Raw genomic sequence first — 18,560 nt, 5'->3', positions numbered from 1 at the left:
ATCAATTTTATATAGTTGCTGCTATATCATATTTATGGGTATAGCAGTTTTGTATTCAGGGTCAGAGAAATGAATAAAGTGGGTATTATGGTCTACTTTCAGAGAAGCCTGTTGGTGTTTCAAAACCCTAAGTCTTTAATAAAAGTGGCCAGGAGTTAGAAACCAGCCTGGGCAACAGAGGGAGATGACTTAGGAATCCTTTTACGTGGGCTACTTCTGCCACTGACGTTTCAAATTCTGACTTTTTCAGGAAACATAAATATTCACAAAAGTTTATCCGTAGACCGTGCTCAAGATATATTGCTTTTGCCTGCGGAGGGGCTGTTGGCTGCACGTATTTGCACTGTGCCAGGTGCCCAGCTGAAATATTTAACATATAATTTCATTTAATCCTCACAACAAGCCTGTATGATAGGTATAATTATTGTTGTCTTAAAGACGGGGAAACCGAAGCAAAAGGCCTAGGAGGCTTTCAGAAGTCATGCAGCCCAGTCCGTGTTGGCACCAGGATTGTGATCTGTCTGTCCTCCTGTAAAGTCCACACGCTGTGCTAGAGGCCGTGCTCTTTCCCCTCTACTACAGAGTGCTTTGCTTATTACTTATTTTACCTAATGGAAAACTGCTTTTCTGTTTGTATTTCCGTCATCTATAAGCACAGGAAAAGTGTAGGTGTGCATATGTCTTTCTACACTTAACTCTTTGTTGTAGATTTTGTTTGGTATGACTCACGGTCATTTCACCTTTCTATTTCTTTCTCAATCACTCCCATCCCTCATTGGACCTCTCAGAAGAAGCCTGTGAGGAGGAGATATGAGCCGTATGGGATGTATTCTGACGATGATGCCAACAGTGATGCCTCAAGTGTTTGCTCTGAGCGCTCATATGGCTCCAGGAATGGTGGCATTCCCCATTATCTGCGGCAGACTGAAGATGTAGCAGAAGTTCTCAACCACTGTGCTAGTTCAAACTGGTCAGAAAGGAAAGAAGGGCTTCTGGGCCTGCAGAACTTACTGAAGAGCCAAAGAACACTGAGGTGAGGACCACAGCAAGAATATGAGCTAAGTTTGAATCCCCTGTTGGACTCTTCAGGGGCTTAAAGGGTTTTCCTATAATTAATGGAGTCTTCAAGAGGTCTGCTTGCAGGAACAGGCACTACAGGTACCAAGATGACTAAGAGACAGTCCCTGCCATCCAGAGGCTTTGAAATATCTGGCAAATACCCTTTTTTTCTTTCACTTTTTTTTTTTTTTTTTTGAGATGGAATCTCGCTCTGTTGCCTAGACTGGAGTGCAGTGGCACGATCTTGGCTCACTGCAACCTCTGCCTCCCGGGTTCAAGCGATTCTTCTCCCTCAGCCTCCTGAGTAGCCGTGCCACCACGCCTGGCTAATTTTTGTATTTTTAGTGGAGACAGGGTTTCACCATATTGGCCAGGCTGGTCTTGAACTCCTGACCTCGTAATCTGCCTGCCTTTACCTCCCGACGTACTAGGAATACTGCTGTAAGCCACCACACCCAGCCCATCTGGCAAATATTCTGTAACTTATTAGGCTGGTAAAAGATTTAGGGTGGACACAGTGGCTCATACCTGTAATCCCAGCACTTTGAGAGGCCAGGGCAGGAGGAGCACTTGAGTCCAGGAGTTTGAGACCAGCCTGGGCAACAAAGGGAGACCCCATCTCTACAAAAAAGTTAAAACGTTAGCCAGATGTGGTGACATGCATCTGTAATCCCAGATACTTCGGAGGCTGAGGCAGGAAGATCACATGAGCCCAGAGTTGGAGATTGCAGTGCATTATGATTACACCAGTGCGCTCCAGCCTGGGTGGCAGAGCAAAACCCTGTCTCAAAAAAAAAAAAAAAGACCCCTTGTTTGGTTCCCTTCTGTTTCATATTTGTCCAGTAGATGTTATTTGAGAAATGTCTGTGTATAGTATGCAATTCAGGTTTAAAATAAATAAAACAACTCTGCAGGTTAGTATGGTTCATTATACTTTAGGGTCCTAGATGGGATGTTATCAGTCTTAGTCTGGAAAATTTTGATGCGCATGTGCATATGTGTAGCTTATAAATGTACATAGTGAGGAGATAACAAAATGGAGCACTCTAGTAACAGCATTGTCTTTTAAACGGATTGTTTTTACTTTTTTCTTTGTTTCTGTTTTATAAATTTTCTAAAGTAAGCATGTATTATACATACCAAAAAAGTATGTGGTTACACCATATTTTGTCAAATCTAAGACACCGTACACACACCCTTATTTTTAGCCCTTTAATAAATGTCATGCGTATTAAACCGTGACAGCACAAAAATGTCATTGATTATAAGATGTGACTCAATAACAGAGATGTGAAAATTAGAGAAAGGAGATGTGAATGGGAACTAAGAAATGGGCAACTTAGAATACATGAAATGCAGTCTACTTTATCCTTTGGATAGTTTTTGTAAGATAAGTTAATGGTCATAGATGGGCATCCCTCTTGGGTTCTGTAATGCTAAGTGAGCACTGGCTGGTAAGTTGCCCAGCTCTCACTGTGGCTCTTCAGGCTGTCTGCCTCCACTCTCCTATACTCATACCTGCCCCCCATTATTCATTTGTTCCTGAAGGCGATATAGGAAGTTTTGTCATGTGCCCTCTGAAACACAGGCATCCTGTGACACTCTGGTTACCTGTCAGAAACAGAAGATGATTTGTCACGATTGTTCCTCAAGAATCTGTTTAATCCTGGTGGTCCCACTTTGTAGGTTCTTAGTGTTCACCAAGTACCTATTGAATAATTTCTAGGCATCTGTTGATTGGCGTTGGTCTAATCTAGGTTACATCATTAACAATATTGAAGGGTCCTTGAACCAACTGTCTCATCCACATAAGAGAGCATTAATCAGGGATGATTTGTGGAAGAGAGGACCCTTCTATCAAACTTTAACCATGGGACTTGGTGGTTGTCAAGGATCAGAAAAGACAAAGGGCACCAGTGTGAAATGAATGTTTGCTTTGTCCTAGGTACAGTAGAAGTTACAATGTGTTATCTTTTTTCATCCTCTCAGCAGCCATGTGACATGGTCGTTATCCTGTTTGACCAATAAGGAAAAACCAGGCTTAAAGATAGCAGAGTACTTATTTATTTTATTTACTTATTTTTGAGACTGAGTTTCACTCTTGTTGCCCAGGCTGAAGTGCAGTGATGTGATCTTGGCTCACTGCAACCTGTGCCTCCTGGGTTCAAGTGATTCTCCTGCCTCAGCTTCCTGAGTAGCTGGGATTACAGGCACTCGCCAACATGCCCAACTGATTTTTGTATTTTTAGTAGAGACGGGGTTTCACCATGGTGGCCAGGCTGGTCTTGAATTCCACCTAAGGTGATCCACCTGCCTTGGCCTCCCAAAGTGCTGGGATTACAGGTGTGAGCCACTGTGCCCGGCCCAGAGTACCTTATTTACAGCAGAACTGAGATTAAAATCCAGGTCTGTCTGACCCTGAAACACATGCTGTTTTGTTTTTTGCCTTTTTTGTTTTGTACCTCTCATTACAATGCAGGATAGACATGCTTTTTAAACTTTATTCCATTGCTTTTCAATCGTGGCATGTGGAAGACACAGCTGGGATAAAGTAAAAAAGATTTTGGTGCATGGCTTTGTCACTTCCAGATGTGTCCCCTTGAGTAAATCACTCAGTGTTAGTTTCCTCATCTTAAAATGAGAACCGATCTCTGGTTTTGTATTCCTATTTGATTTAGCTATAAATTGAATAAGAGTTTGTGAAAAAAACCTTGCTATGTAGATATAAATTATGTAAAGCTTATGTAGTTGACTGATCAAACAAATTACCCAGGTGTGGTAGTGTGCACCTCCCAGCTACTCGGGAGGCTGAGGTGGGAGGATCGCTTGAGCTTGGGAGATCAAGGCTGTAGTGAGCTATGATCGCACCACTGCACTCCAGCCTGGGTGATAGAGTGAGACCCTGTCTCAAAAATAGTAAAAGTAGTAAATTCATTGAATTCTGTTTTATTTCTTCTAGTCGAGTTGAACTGAAAAGGTTGTGTGAGATCTTCACCCGGATGTTTGCTGACCCTCATAGCAAGGTAGGTCTGGAAGTCATGCCTGCCCTATCTTTCCCCCTGCGTGTCTGTGTGCTCTGTGTGATACACTATCCAAGAAAGAGAGAGAATTCCCAATAGTGCAGTTCCGACCTTACAGAGTAACACCAGTTTCAGCACTAGTGTATGTTACATCTTTTAAAAACAGAATTCTTGAAAACTTAAATGTGCATAAAATTTCAAGTTAAATAAGTGTGCTTCAAGTAAGAGTTATCAGGGAGAAAATCAGATGGTCTTTCTTACATTCAGCAAATATTTCTGTATGTCTCCTGTTAGCCAAACAGTGAGGTAGGTGCTAGGGTATAAGATCGTATTATAGTATCATGCATTTTTTAATGTTACAGTATAGAGTGAAGAAAATAAGTATATAATTATTTTTGTATCACATGTAGAACATGTCTGTATAGGACAAGATAGAAAAAATGAAAGTATTTAATGGATTTATTGAAAAACCAGGTTATTTCTTAAAATAGGATTTTGCTGTTCCCAAGACCTTGCTGAATTGGTGATCACTTAGCTGGTGCCCACACCTCCTGAGGGCCGTAGGGAACACTAAGCCTGAGGGATGCTTTTTTTGAGGAGAGAGTCCCAGCTGAGGGGGAGATGCCCATGAGTGTGGGACAGAACACTTTCCAGGGGTGGTGGAAAAGGGGTGAGAGAAGAACTCTTTACAGAAATGTACTTGGGGTCTAGATTTTAAATACCATTGTTGAGGAGGAGGCCCTTAGAGACTATTAAATGCTTTTAGAGGAAGAAAGTAGAGGGCAGGATGAAGATTTAGGGAAAGGGGTAGATAAAGGACAAAAGTAAGGTGTGGAAATGGATAGAACCTTAAATGCGCAGAAGCAAATCTTTAATGCTGACATGCAGGATCAACTAGTTTTCCCAGTAAAGATGGCCTCCTCCAAGTCTTCCTGGAAGAAAGAAACCTGTGACAGCCAGAGAGCCCAGCCAGTTAGTCATCATCATCTTTCTTTTCCTATCCTTGCTTCCTCATAGGAATTGTCCTTGAAATATCAAACATCCATCCACCCATTCATTCACCCAGTCATTTAACATTTACTGAGTAACTGCTCTGGGGCAGGGATATAGAAAAGAAGATACGGCCCCAGCCTTTTGAGGTGCTCATGAGCGTAAAGGGGAGTGAATGCAAGGGTTCTCCTCCCCTCTCCCCACAACAGCTCTCCTCACTCAGTGTCATTCTTGAAGCATGTCTTAAACTTTCTGCTATGACCCTCACAGCAAAGTCAACATTAACAATATTAATAAAAATCCACTGGGCACAGTGGCTTACACCTGTAATCCCAGCACTTTGGGAGGCCGAGGCGGGTGGATCACTTGAGGTCAAGAGTTCGAGACCAGCCTGGCCAACATGGCAAAACCCTGTCTCTACTAAAAATATAAAAATTAGCTGGGTATGGTGGCGTGTGCCTGTAATCCCAATTATTTGGGGGGCAATCACTTGAACCTGGGAGGCGGAGGTTACAGTGAGCTGAGATCGCACCACTGCACTCCAGCCTGAACAACAGTGAGATTCTGTCTCAATAAAAATTCAGGAAAGACTGAGCTTAAGCCTTTAAAGGCCACATAGGTATCCAAAGATAAAATGTATCAAGATTTTTCTCTAAGGTAGTGTTAAAAGCAGTAAGATTTAACGCATAAGCATAATTAGATTCTTAAGATTTATAACATCAGCACTATTAGATGGTTAAGAACATTGATAAATTTCTGTTACCTGTCACCCCTAGATTGCTGATTCAGAAGCAGAATGTGAGGATAAAGAAGGAAATTTGTTTCCATCAGAAGTCTCTTGTACAGTGAGTTTGGAGGTCTCAGTTTAGTTAATGTTTGTTAGCTGCCTGTAAGCTAAGCCAGGAATCCCACAGCTAAATGACCTTTTTCCTGAGCTGTCTCACAGGAGACCCCTGGTGGTGAATAGTTGCTCTACTAGAAATGAGGCGGGATAGGGTTCATGGGCTGTCCAAGTAGAACAAGTTTCGTTAACAAGGTAGGGATACTCAGTACTACTTTTCTGTCTGAAATTGGTTCAGATATTCCACTATGCACTCTATTTCGCCTTAGCAAAAGTCATGACACAACAGCATGAGAATTATGTCAATATCTTTTATTCTAAGCTGTAACCATCTATTACTTTATGATATCTGAAATTGGTGTACATCAAAATATCTGACGTGAAAAGCAATAGCTACACACTAGTGAGTAGGTGTTTTTATTGGCTCATTTTATAATAGTATGTGTTGACTGCTAGACAGTGAATAAGAATACTATAGAATTAGGACACGAGGATTTGTTGTTGTTTAAGAAAGAAAAGCCTTCATGATTAAACTCAGAAAAGTTCATTTCTCTGTACTGCTTTTTAAAGACGTATATTGAGGGAGGAGAGACTATTTCATTGGTTTGTAGCCTTTTCAGGTTTTCTTAAACGCATGACAATGGTATTAATTCACTGCCAACTAACATGGAATTTGTTTTGTTGCATGGCCTCGTTTGCGGTGGAATTCACAACAGAGAGTAAGTTCCATTCCTTTTTCCTTTATCTGTTTTCTGCACTACATTTTCCTTCTGTACTAGGAACAGTTGTTAACAGTGTTAACCTAAGTTAAAAGAGTCTGGGCAAAGCACGTATGGGCATTTTTAATGTTTTGTAGACTTTGGAGGAAATTGTGAATTCAATATGTGAAGTACTTGGTTTTCATTTGTGTCTAGGTTTTCAGTATGTTTTTGGAGACTCTTGTGGATTTTATAATAATTCATAAGGATGATTTACAAGACTGGCTTTTTGTTCTTCTCACACAATTACTTAAGAAAATGGGAGCAGATTTACTTGGATCTGTGCAAGCAAAAGTTCAAAAGGCTCTAGATGTCACAAGGTAAGTGTTTTAAGAGTTTTGATGTTACAGGATACTTGTAGGTGACTTTTTGCCATTCTCTTTCGTTACCCATGGCCTTTGTCACCCACTTGAATATCTCTTTTACTCAGTTCTCACTTTCTGTTGTCGACATACTTGTTGATATGTCTCACCAATCCATGAAATGAAATAGCCTGTCTTCCTTGTGTTGATACTACTTTTGTGAGTATTTAAGACATACATAATAAACAAATGTAAAACTTTGGAAATTGATTCTCTTCTCATTAAAAAACATTAAAGAAAAGATTTAGAATATTTGTTTACATTTTTCTGAAGACCTTAGTGTTTTTATTACTTCAACTTACAAGTCATACTAGAAATTGTTCTATCAGTGTATGATGTAGAGTTGCCATTGGTCCAGGAAAATTCTCTAAATTGACAGTACATTGGCTCAGAGATTAATAGCACATTTGCAGTAGTTGTGACCCTTCTGGCTGTTACGAGAAAAGAAAAACTGCTGAAACCCAGAAAAGTTAGAAAAGACTACGTGGTGCTGCTGCTCAGAAACTGCTTCTTTATCGTCTGTGCAGTTGTGGGTCCTCAGTGTGCAAGTATGAGAATTAAAAGATCTCGGAAGACACTTTGCAGTAATGTCTTGGTTGTGATTTGGTGGAAGATGGATTGGGGAGGAATGTCAAATTGGTGAACTTTTTTAAAGAACAAAGGAATAACTTCCAAGTGACTCAGAAAATTATCAGGGCGATAACTTTTGTAAGTTACTACAACCTGGAATAATTCTAGTTATCACAGAATTTCAAGATGAAAGGACCTTAAAGATGATGTTCATTTTATCAGTGAGAAACAGACACTTTACCTTGACTTTGTGTTAGTGGCTGTTTGGGAACAAAAATTCAGGATTTCTGCTGTCTGTTCTTATTGTTGCAGGCTGTCTTGTGGGTGTGTGTCCTCACCTCCTGTCGGGGCAGGGGGGTGGTATGGATAGCACTAGAGCCTTCTCTTCCCTCTCTGGCTCCCTTGACTAGCACAGTAACATATCCTGCCCTGCCAGCTTCCCTATGCGTGCAGCTGTTACATGACTCTGACTTCAAAGTATGCATCTGTTCCTCTCTACCATGATACCAGCTGTTTTCTTTTGGCCCTTGACCCTGTCAATCTGTGTAATTGCATTGCTATAGAATTCTATTATCCAGAGAGATTTCCCTTCTGGTTTTTAATGAACTCAAAATAATGTACTTGTATCTGTTGGTGAGGCCTTAAAGAATAATAATAAAATAAATAAATAAGAATCAAAGTAACGTACTACATTTGCAATAAAGCCTTCAAACCCTGTCATTCCTTTGCATGGCTAAACTTAGTGGAGTTAGGGGGCATTACAGTACACCATTATACCAATGAATTATAAAGGTTTAGCCAAGATTGACTGAGGGGCTAGGCTGATAAGCTGGTATAATTGAGTGGAGTAGATAGGAGGGCTCTTGATAGTCTGGCGCCAGTTGTGACCACACTGGGACATGGGCTCAGTAGTACCAGACTTTTCAAGAAATGTCAGAAATGTGGATTTGGGCAACATATTTGAGAATTTTTTTAAGATACTGTGAAGGCCAAATAAAACACATGTGAGCCAGACTTGGCCCATAGGTCACTTAATTTAGGTGAATTTACCATTGACCAGATCCATTTCATATTTTTAGGAATGGTAGGAGTATTAAGATTGTATTCCTGAACTTTGGTGATTGAGGAATACAATTGTGACCTCCCGTTAGTTTTCCTGGATGCCCCTTTAAGAGTCCTCATCTCAGTAGATTTGGTCTGAGTGCCTAAAGCATTTTTAATATTCCCTTCTTTTTCTCAGCAGTTGAGATACACAGCTGTTTAAGCTGATCTAGAATAGTCAGTGACTATTAATAGGAGGTTTTAGTGATGGCTGAGAATTGCTTCTCAGTTTATAGACTTGAGTGCTAATCTGCCTCGGTTTCCTTTCCTTTGCCTGTGCCTAACAATGGCATATTTCCCGATTATACACACCCATTACTGAAATGTATTCTCCATCCACCCCATGCTGCCGGAAAAAGGGAGGGACATTTTGTGGGTGGTTTGTTGACATAGTCACTTAAATCAGGTATACTAAAGTATACTTTCCTTCCCGAAGGGATCTTCAAAGATTCCAGGGTACAACTAGATGGTGGGAGGAAAGGGTACTATTGGATCAAGTTCACTTTTTATTAGTAATTATATGTAGGATAACACTGGTACCTAATATATACCATGTGCTTTTTATTTTTGTTGTATGATTTTATTTACTTTTCAAATCAATTCTATTTGCTTCATTTTAAAGAGTCAAACCTACTTCTTTATTTTGCTACATTTATGTAGATTGGGAAAAATCTCTAAGAGGGTCCAAAGAAAGCAGTGTAGATATTTGCCTTGCATTTATCTTTCCTGTTAATAGGACGTTACATCACCATTTTCCACATGGGCCCCATTGTGCAATTTTTAACTAATACTAGTAATTACAGCATTTGAACAGAAAGAGCACGGACTCTCTGGCCAAGAGTGCCTGAGGGCTACTTGATTGGATCAGAGGTGCATGCTGACCACGAGAAATAAGATCAGCAACAGGCAAGAGTGGAGCAAGAGAAGGGGCTCCTGGAGCCCCAGGCTTCTGTGTGTGATTTGTGGCTGGATGGGAAATGTTTTGTCGCCGTCTCACAGGCGACACACTTTTGTGGTGTGCAGGGACCCTAAGCAGTGACCAGGACCAAAGAGGATGATACGGTTAGTTTAAGCAGGGTCAGCTGTCAGCAGCCCAGTCAGGATGTAAAAATGAGATTTGGGTATCAGAAGTGATTTTTATGTTTAAGAAATATCCAGAAAGGTAGCTGGAGGGAAAATGAGCAACTCCCTAAAAAGGCGAGTAGAAATTTCTTCCTTAGTTTTTTGCTTGGTCTTAATTTTTTAAATAGCCACTCAAAGTAAGTTCAGTTTGTGTTTGGGGACTTGCAAAAGATTTTCCTTTTTCCATATTTTCTGTATAACATGTATTACTTTACATAAAACGAAAAGCACTGTTAAAAATGTGAGCAGGGTTTTACATACATTAACTTACAATGGTATGCTTTTGTTAAATAGTTTTATATTGTTTTGTAATAAATTTCTTTAAAAATCACTTTTTTCCCACCAACCTAGGGACTCCTTTCCATTTGATCAACAATTTAACATTTTGATGAGATTTATTGTGGATCAAACTCAAACTCCAAACCTCAAGGTCAGTAATTATTTGTCGCTACAGTTCAACCTTGGAACTCAAATTTGCTTAAATTTACTTTTGTTTGTACATGACCCATGTTTAGCTATTGTGAATAAATCTGCTGTGAGCATTCTTGCTTGATTCTTTGTGGACATGTTCCTGTTTCTCTTGGTTTGGTACCTAGTAAGTGTATTTGCTGGTTCATCGGATAGGTATATGTTTAGCTTTTTTAGAAACCACTAAAATGGTTGTACCATATTGTATTCCTACCAGTAGTTTATGAGAGCTCTAGTTTTTCTATATCCTCACCAACATTTGGGCAGTACTAGTCTTTTTCACAATTAATATTTAAACTAGAAAATTAAGACTTTCTTATGTGTGGAGATAGGTATCTTGTTGGAATGTTTAATATTAACATTCTAAGCTATGCAAGTTCATTGTTACATGTTGTGGAAAATCATACCTGTAGTAATAACAAGACCAAGTTTGAGGGAGGATGTGTGTTAATTTGAATTAGGTCACGTTCATCGTCTGTTCTTTGATCATTAACTTTTTGGAGGTTTTAGGATGAGCCTAATAAATAATTACCTTTTTCTCCTGAAGTCAAAACTAGTTGAGAAGTTGATGGTGAAGTTAGGGCAGAGCATCAGCTTGATTACTGAAAATGCTGCCTTACAGAACATGGCCTAGAATGTGTGACAAGACTAGAGTTGAACGTACCCTGCAGTCAGTGGCAGAGCTGGAAATCCCACAGGCCTCTTGCAAGGGCTCCTGCCCTGGAAGTGTCTTGCAGCATAGGTGAGGAGGAGAGCACGCTTCTCTACAGGCACCTAAAAATGGAGAAAACTGAGTCGTGTGCTTCTTCCTGTCCCCAGACTTACCCATCATCAGTCATTTCATGCTTTTTCCCCTGTTGGATGTCGCTCCATGTGGAAACTATCAATACAGGAGAAAGGAAGGAGATCCCTCTCAACAGGGTTTACTTTTCTCTAGCCACTTGATAAGAATTGTGTTCAAAGATCATCAGGTGTACTTAATGTTTATAATTATTGGCTCTTTCAGGTCAAAGTTGCAATCCTGAAATACATTGAGTCTCTGGCCAGACAGATGGATCCAACAGATTTTGTAAACTCTAGTGAGACAAGGCTTGCTGTTTCTAGAATCATAACCTGGACAACAGAACCAAAGAGTTCAGACGTGAGAAAGGTATGTCCGAGAGAACCGATGTATAATTACAGATTGTTCCTGGGCTTGTGTTAGAGAAATGTATTTAGAAACTTGAAAACCACGCTGCCCGCACACAAACCTTTGTCCCTAAGGCTCTGCTGTTGCCCTTTTCTCTCTCCGGCTCTGCCCAGTTTTGAACATAAAAATGAAAATCTGAGATCTTGCACGATGGGCTTATGGTTTCCCCAGGCATCTATTTTATATATTTTCTAATATGAAATCACTAGTAAATTAGTGTCTTTTACACAGATGTTTGTTTTCCTTATATCAGTTTGTAATACATACTTTGAAGACAAAATTGCAGACCTAGGGCTGGCTGGCTACAGGGTCCCTAATCGTTAAAATGTGGTTGAAAAGTTTGATAAGATGCAATAGATTCTTAAAAAAGAGCAAACATCTTTCAATATGTAGCACATAAGTATGTGTGTGATTTGTGAGTATGTGCTTCTGCAATGGAATGTTACTTAAGTATTGCCTGCTACGGGCTGACACATGTTTTAGATTTGCATATTACCTCAATTAGGGCCTGTTTGGAACAAACAAGCTTTGATGATAATGCCCACTCCCTGTTGACGTGCACATTAGAATATTTGAGCAAGGACTCACTGTCCTTACTATTCCATTCAGAACATTACAGATAATTTTGAATCATTAGCCTGAGGCTCCAAAAACCTCAACTTATTTTAATACTAGCTCAAGCCAAATATAAATAGAACATTAGATATCTTGCCAGAAATCACTTCGTTCATTTACTGTTTGAATGAGTTTCAACACTTGTTTCAGTTATTTTGGATTATACAGTGTTACTTCGCAAAGCTTTATCTCCGCTGGTGTGCTGCTTTCCATGCCTGCCCCCCTACTTCTCCTTTCCTATTGTGAGGTGTACTTAAATCCTCACCTTCACACCTAACTTATACCTAGGTTCTAGGACAATAATCCTGATCTTCAGAGGAATTTGAGAAGATTCAGATTAATAGTTCACAGTCCTGGCTGCAATTAAAATCAACATAGATTTCTGAGCTCTATTCCCAAGGAATTTGATTTCATTGGTATAGGGCAGAGCCTAGATACTCTGTTGTGTTTTTGATGGGGGTTCCTTTCACTCTTGGCTGATTTTTAATAAACAGGCAAAGCCTAGTATTTTGGGCCATGGCCCTGGAATGAACCTCAAGACATACAAACTACTGATACAGTCTTGATCTGGTTCTTGCAAATTCTTTTGCTACGCAGTGTTGCTCCTCAGTGTCTTGAGGACTAGGCTTGGCCTCTGTGTTCCCTGGCATCTTCCCCACCACCCTACCTTGGACCTAGAGTTTTTGTGCTTCCTCTAAACCCACTTTAGTGGTTAGGGCCCTGTTACCCTGGGCAACTTCCTTCAAACTGATGGAATACCGGCCTGGTTTTCTGTATATTGCCACTCAGTGCACTCTGTATTAATCATATAAAGCTTCCTAGAGAAGATAAGATTCATCCTCAGATGTGGAATATGGATGCAGTTTGCATAAGTGATGAGTTTAGGGGAAGGACAATAGTCATGTTTAAGAAATGAGATTTGTCTGGGAACAGTGAAATAGACTGATACGTCTGAAGCAGAGGGTTTGGGAAGTTGAGCAGTAAGGAGACTGTTTTGCTCCCCCTGCATGCTCAGTGCCTGGCATATACCTGGAGTAACATAGTAGGCATTAATATATTTTGAATGAATTAATGAATGATAAACACCCATATGGAAATGATTTCAATTCAAATGATATTTTGAAGCCATCATTTTTAAAACTGTAGTTTTGAAAGTTCCCTTCTTTTGACTTCTTTATTTGTTTTCTATTGTATAACAAATTACCACATACTTCCCTTGAAACAATACAGATTATCTCACAGTAATAAATCAGGAATCTGGCATGTGTTCTCTGGGTCCTCTGGTTGGTGTCTCAGAGGCTGAAACAAGATGTCATCTGGATCTGCAGTCTCATCTGAGGCTGAGGTCTTCTTCCAGCTCATTGGTTCTTGGCAGATTTCAGTCTCTCACAGGTGTAGAACTCAGCCGCCTGCTTTCTTGCTGACTGTCAACCAGGGAGCCATTCTCAGATAGTAGAGGCTGCCAGGAAGTTTGCTTATTCAAAGCTATCGGGAGAATACATGAAGAAATAATATCTAAGAAACTCCCCAAATTCGACAAAAAACATTATACATCTAAGTAGCCCAACAGACCAAAAAAAGTATGGGTTTTTTGTTTGTTTGTTTGTTTGTTTGTTTTGAGACGGAGTCTTGCTCTGTCACCCAGGCTGGAGTGCAGTGGTGCGATCTTGACTCACTGCAACCTCCGCCTCCCGGGTTCAAGCAATTCTCCTGCCTCAGCTTCTTGAGTAGCTGAGATTATAGGCGCACACCACCACACCCAGCTAATTTTTGTATTTTTAGTAGAGACGGGGTTTCACCATGTTGTTCAGGCTGGTCTTGAACTCCTGACCTCATGATCGCCCGCCTTGGCCTTCCAAAGTGCTGGGATTACAGGCATGAGCCACTGCGCCCAGCCAAGATATTTTAATAAAAGGATTCACACCTAGACACATAACATCTAATTGCTGAAAACTAAAGAGAGAATCCTGAAAGCAGCAAGAGGGGAGAAACTCATCCCATGCACAAGATCCTCAATAAGATTAACAGCTCATTTCTCTTCAGAAACCACAGAGGACAGGAGGCAATGGATGACATTGAAGGTGCTGAAAGAAAAAAAGCAGTCAGCCAAGAATTCACTGTTTGGCAAAACTGTAATTCCAAAATGAAGGAGAAATTAAAACAAAGCCAGCCATCGAATCTCTCTCATTTTGAATCTCCCTGATGCCTTTTTTTTTTTCAGCACCTTCAGTGGGATTCCTTGCCTGCCGCCCTCGGTGGAGTGCAGTGGCCGGATCTCAGCTCACTCCAACCTCCGCCTCCCGGGTTTACACCATTCTCCTGCCTCAGCCTCCCGAGTAACTGGGACTACAGGCGCCTGCCACCTTGCCTGGCTGGGTTTTTTTGTGTTTTTTTAGTATAGATGGGTTTCACCGTGTTAGCCAGGATGGTCTCAATCTCCTGACCTCATGATCCACCCGTCTTGGCCTCCCAAAGTGCTGGGATTACAGGTGTGAGCCACCATGCCCCGCCTCCCAGATGCCTTTTAAGAGCTTGCCTGATTAGGTCAGGCCCACCCAGGATAATGTCCCTTTGGATTAACTCAAAGTCAACTGATTAAGGGCCTTAATTACATTTTTCGAAAATCCCTTCTGCCATGTAACACAGTCGTGGGAGTGATATCCATTATATTCACAAGTCCCGCGCACTCTAAGGGTGGGAGGGATTATATAGGGTGTAATACGTTATGGGGTATCTTGGGGGCCGTCTTAGTGTCTTGACTACCAGGACTTTGGTGTCTCTTTTAGGGGATTGGCAAAAGGCTTCCGTAGTTATTCCATAATTCCTTGGCTCTTATTTTAGGAGGGAGCTTTTTTACCTATCTGTGCAAATTATGATGTGGTTCAACTTACTTAGCAGATGCATTTCTGTGTTCTGTCACCTTCTAGATTTTTTTTTTTTTAATCATCTAAGATATCCGTGGCTCTAAACTATTTGGCTTTCAGTAACATTCCGCACTAACTAGTAAAGCATTACTTTTGATTCAAATAGTTGTATCATAGGACAGTATTAAAATAGATGTCCTCAAACTCTACATTAAGGTGCTGCAGATTAATCCTTTTTGGAGGTAGATTCACTTTTATTTAAATTCCCTGTTTTGATGTACCATCCATTGAACATTTATAAATATAGTTGCTTTTGTCAGTGATGCAGCTGCCTTACCCAGGAATATGAGATGTTCTTGAGGCACTGTCAAAATGAAGGTAGTGCCTAAATAAATTAAAATACTTAGAATTGTGATATAGCATATATCACTGCTCTAATATCTAAAATTGATAAGATTTAAAATTATTTTAAAGCTGTATAAAAATAAAACTAGTACCATTCTTATCTAGATCATTTAACACACTAAACGTAAAATACATGTCTGTATAAATAAACTTTGTTCTGCCTCATCCTTCATTTGCAGAGTTTTTTTAAAGGTTATATTAGGGGTTATGGAAATCTTGGTGATTTAAAAGCATTTTGTGATCTTAAACCAAGTTCTTCTGTTAATGTCCTGCTTTAATTTTTTTAGGGTGGGTGTTCTAAATACAGAAGAGCCCTTCAGTCTGAAATTTATACGATAAATTCTCAGACTCATCTCTGGAGAATATTTTATGTAAACAGAGTACCTGGGGACTTTTCAGACAACATAATTCATTCTCTAAGTCCATACAACCGTATTTGTGAAAGCACTTTTGAAGCATTTTAAACGGATACAAGCTGGTATAACTCAGATTCATTGATTTTAGCATTTTTAATATTTTGTTTTCTTTCTTAGCTCAGTATATTGGGGTGTTTCACATTGTGGAGGGAGGGGTGCTTAAATTGTTAAGGTGTTTTTAAAATCAAAACACGAACGAATCACCAGTGAGGTGTGCTTACCACACTGAGACTGGTTTGGACAAGATGAAAAAAGCCCAACCCAGTCTGTAACTGGCCTACTGTATTCCAAAAGTAAACTTTTCCATTTTCTCAGTGTGGGAGCCCTGACTAGTTTAGTTGTGTGATGAAACTATGCAGACGTACACTAGACCTTTCTTAATGCACTGTATGGACATAAGATAATAGTATATATTACTGATAGAAAGAAGGTGGGTTCTGGAGTTTGACCTCCATTTGACTTCTGCCTCTGCCACTCACTGGGGTCAGAGCAAGCAATGTAATCCCTGAGTTCTTGTTTATTATCTGTAAAATGGGAATAATAATACTTGCCTCAAACTGGGCTTGGTGGCGCATGCTTATTATAGTTTCGGCTTCTTGGGAGGCTGAGGTGGGAGGATTGCTTGCACCCACAGAAAGAGACCCATCTCTAAAATACGTAAGTAACACTTACCTCAGGCGTTACTAAACGGATTAAATTTCATAAAATATATTAAAACCTAGACATTTTATTTGCAGTTGCAGCTCTGCTATTATTATTTGAGGATTGTTTTGCTGCTGTTGTTATTTATGGAATAAACTGAGTACCAGAATTTGTTCCAAGATTTAGGAAGCCATGTGATCAATCAGAGGGAATGTGGTAATGGCAGTAGAATTTTAATTGTATGTTTACATTTTGGAATTTAGAATGCCTGTATGTTAGCTTATTTAAACATGTGAGTCTCTTTGTCAAATGAAGCAACAGATTTAGCCCCCAAACCTTGTTTCGAGAAGTGTGGGCAGCGAAGGCGTGGCAAAGAAACCTAGAAGTGTAAAGATGCTGTTGACTAGAGCAGGGAGAAGTATTAATGCATAAATTGCATTGAGAAGGTGAGCTTTCTAATTGACTTTTAAAAAATATATGATTATAAAGGCAGCATGCCTCTAGTCTGAAAGCTAAGGGTTTTACTATCAAATAACTGAATTTCAGCTTAACTGTGACTGTGAGTCTCTTTCAAGTCTTTGTTGTTGTTGTTGTTGAGACAGTCTCGCTCTGTCACCCGGGCTAGAGTGCAGTGGCACGATCTTGGCTCACTGCAACCTCCGCCTCCCAGGTTCCAGCGATTCTCCTGCCTCAGCCTCCTGGGTAGCTGGGATTACAGGCACGTGCCACCACACCCAGCTAATTTTTGTATTTTTAGTGGAGACGGGAGTTTCATTTGTTGGCCAGACTGGTCTCAAACTCCTGACCTCAGTTGATCTGCCCACCTTGGCCTCCCAAAGTGCTGGGATTACAGGTGTGAGCCACCATGCCGGACTCATTGAAGTCTTATTTGAACATCTTCCATTTCATCACCTGAAGCAAGAATACTACTTTTAAGATTATTAAGTAAAAGACCTAGTGATACTACTGAGGGTTAACACTGGCAGCTACTGTTATTATTCTGATTCTTCCTAACTTTCAATCATGTGTGTCTCGCTGATTTTAGCTAAGAAGCCAAATGCTTTTGTAGCTAACAGATTGCCATGTTTAGGCACTTTCTGCTTCTCTCTGATTCAATCCTCCCACCTTTCCTGTTTGCCAGTCCTCGCTTCAGCGTAGTCGAGTAGGTGAGGATTTCCCCACTAGGTCAGCTTCAACCTGCTCTGGGCCTGGAGAAGGAAACTTGGAAGAAAGTTGTAAACAGGTAGATTGAAAACTGTGTACTAATTTCAAACAGCACACTTCACTGTTTGCATTTTAGATTATTAATACCAGTTGCCCTTGTGAAGGCACTGGGAAGCTTTTGATAAATCTAAAATTAATATAATACTATATGAGCGTGTGTATATGTGCCTGGGTCAACCTTTGTGTTATGGTGTGTGTTATGATTAACTACCTTCTCAGTGATATAGCCATATTTGTGTCGACTGCTACCATATTTTAATAGAATAGTAGAGAGAGAGTAGGCTGGAGCAGTGGCACACGCCTGTAGTCCCAGCTATTTGGGAGGCTGAGGCAGGAGGATTGCAGGAGTTCGGGTCTGCAGTGCACAGTGATCATGCCTGTGAATAGTCACTGTACTCCAGCCTGGGCAATATAGTGAGACCCCCATCTCTTGAAAAAAAAAAAAAGGAGAGGCACTAAATGAGAAATGACTGAAGGTTTTGAAATAGTTTCTCTTTGGTGACTTTATGAAGCAATTTTTATTGAGAGTCTGAAGGGAGCAGTGAGTTGTTTAATAAATTGGAAAACTCTGCTTTTCCTCTCAAATTTTGTTTTCCCAAATTAATAACAACACTGAAGTGTTTGGAAAAGCTTTATTTTGATCTGATCTGCTAGGAAGAATTCCTTTCTGCTATAAGGTGTGCAACATTCAAGACAGTTGATGTCCTTGGGAGTTCTCTTCATATGGTAGCAGTGAGATGTGAAGAACCTTTTACAAACCCCACCTCTCAAATTCCTCTATGAGGGTGTGCGTGAGAATCATTTCATTTTAAGTTGCCATGTGATCCTTAACATAAATTGCCCTAGGGTTGCCCATTAGAAAAAGTCAGCAGTACTCTGAGTTTTTCATCTGGCTGCCTAATGGTCTTGCCTCT

General features: G+C 40.3%; 1 protein-coding gene across 6 annotated transcripts in view; it reads left to right on the top strand.

Moving 5' to 3' along the window:
• The window catches only part of CLASP1 (cytoplasmic linker associated protein 1), a 298,327-nt gene that overhangs the window by 227,897 nt on the left and 51,870 nt on the right, over positions 1–18,560 (top strand). For 4 of the 6 annotated variants that reach the window (XM_026456078.1, XM_023185195.2, XM_023185197.2 and 1 more), the window contains 6 exons: positions 789–1,033; positions 4,019–4,082; positions 4,680–4,682; positions 6,825–6,988; positions 10,175–10,253; positions 11,298–11,441. In XM_026456078.1, the coding sequence (XP_026311863.1) occupies positions 789–1,033; positions 4,019–4,082; positions 4,680–4,682; positions 6,825–6,988; positions 10,175–10,253; positions 11,298–11,441 (699 nt within the window). Of the gene's footprint in view, positions 1–788; positions 1,034–4,018; positions 4,083–4,679; positions 4,683–5,845; positions 5,915–6,626; positions 6,630–6,824; positions 6,989–10,174; positions 10,254–11,297; positions 11,442–18,560 lie in introns of all 6 variants that reach the window. The other 2 variants (XM_031936404.1, XM_023185194.2) reach the window with 2 other exon arrangements.

The sequence above is a fragment of the Piliocolobus tephrosceles genome, chromosome 11 (assembly GCF_002776525.5).
Source record: "Piliocolobus tephrosceles isolate RC106 chromosome 11, ASM277652v3, whole genome shotgun sequence".
NCBI classification, from domain to species: Eukaryota; Metazoa; Chordata; class Mammalia; order Primates; family Cercopithecidae; genus Piliocolobus; species Piliocolobus tephrosceles.
Note: the sequence above shows the minus strand (reverse complement) of the source record. Positions and strands in the feature narration are given on the sequence as shown.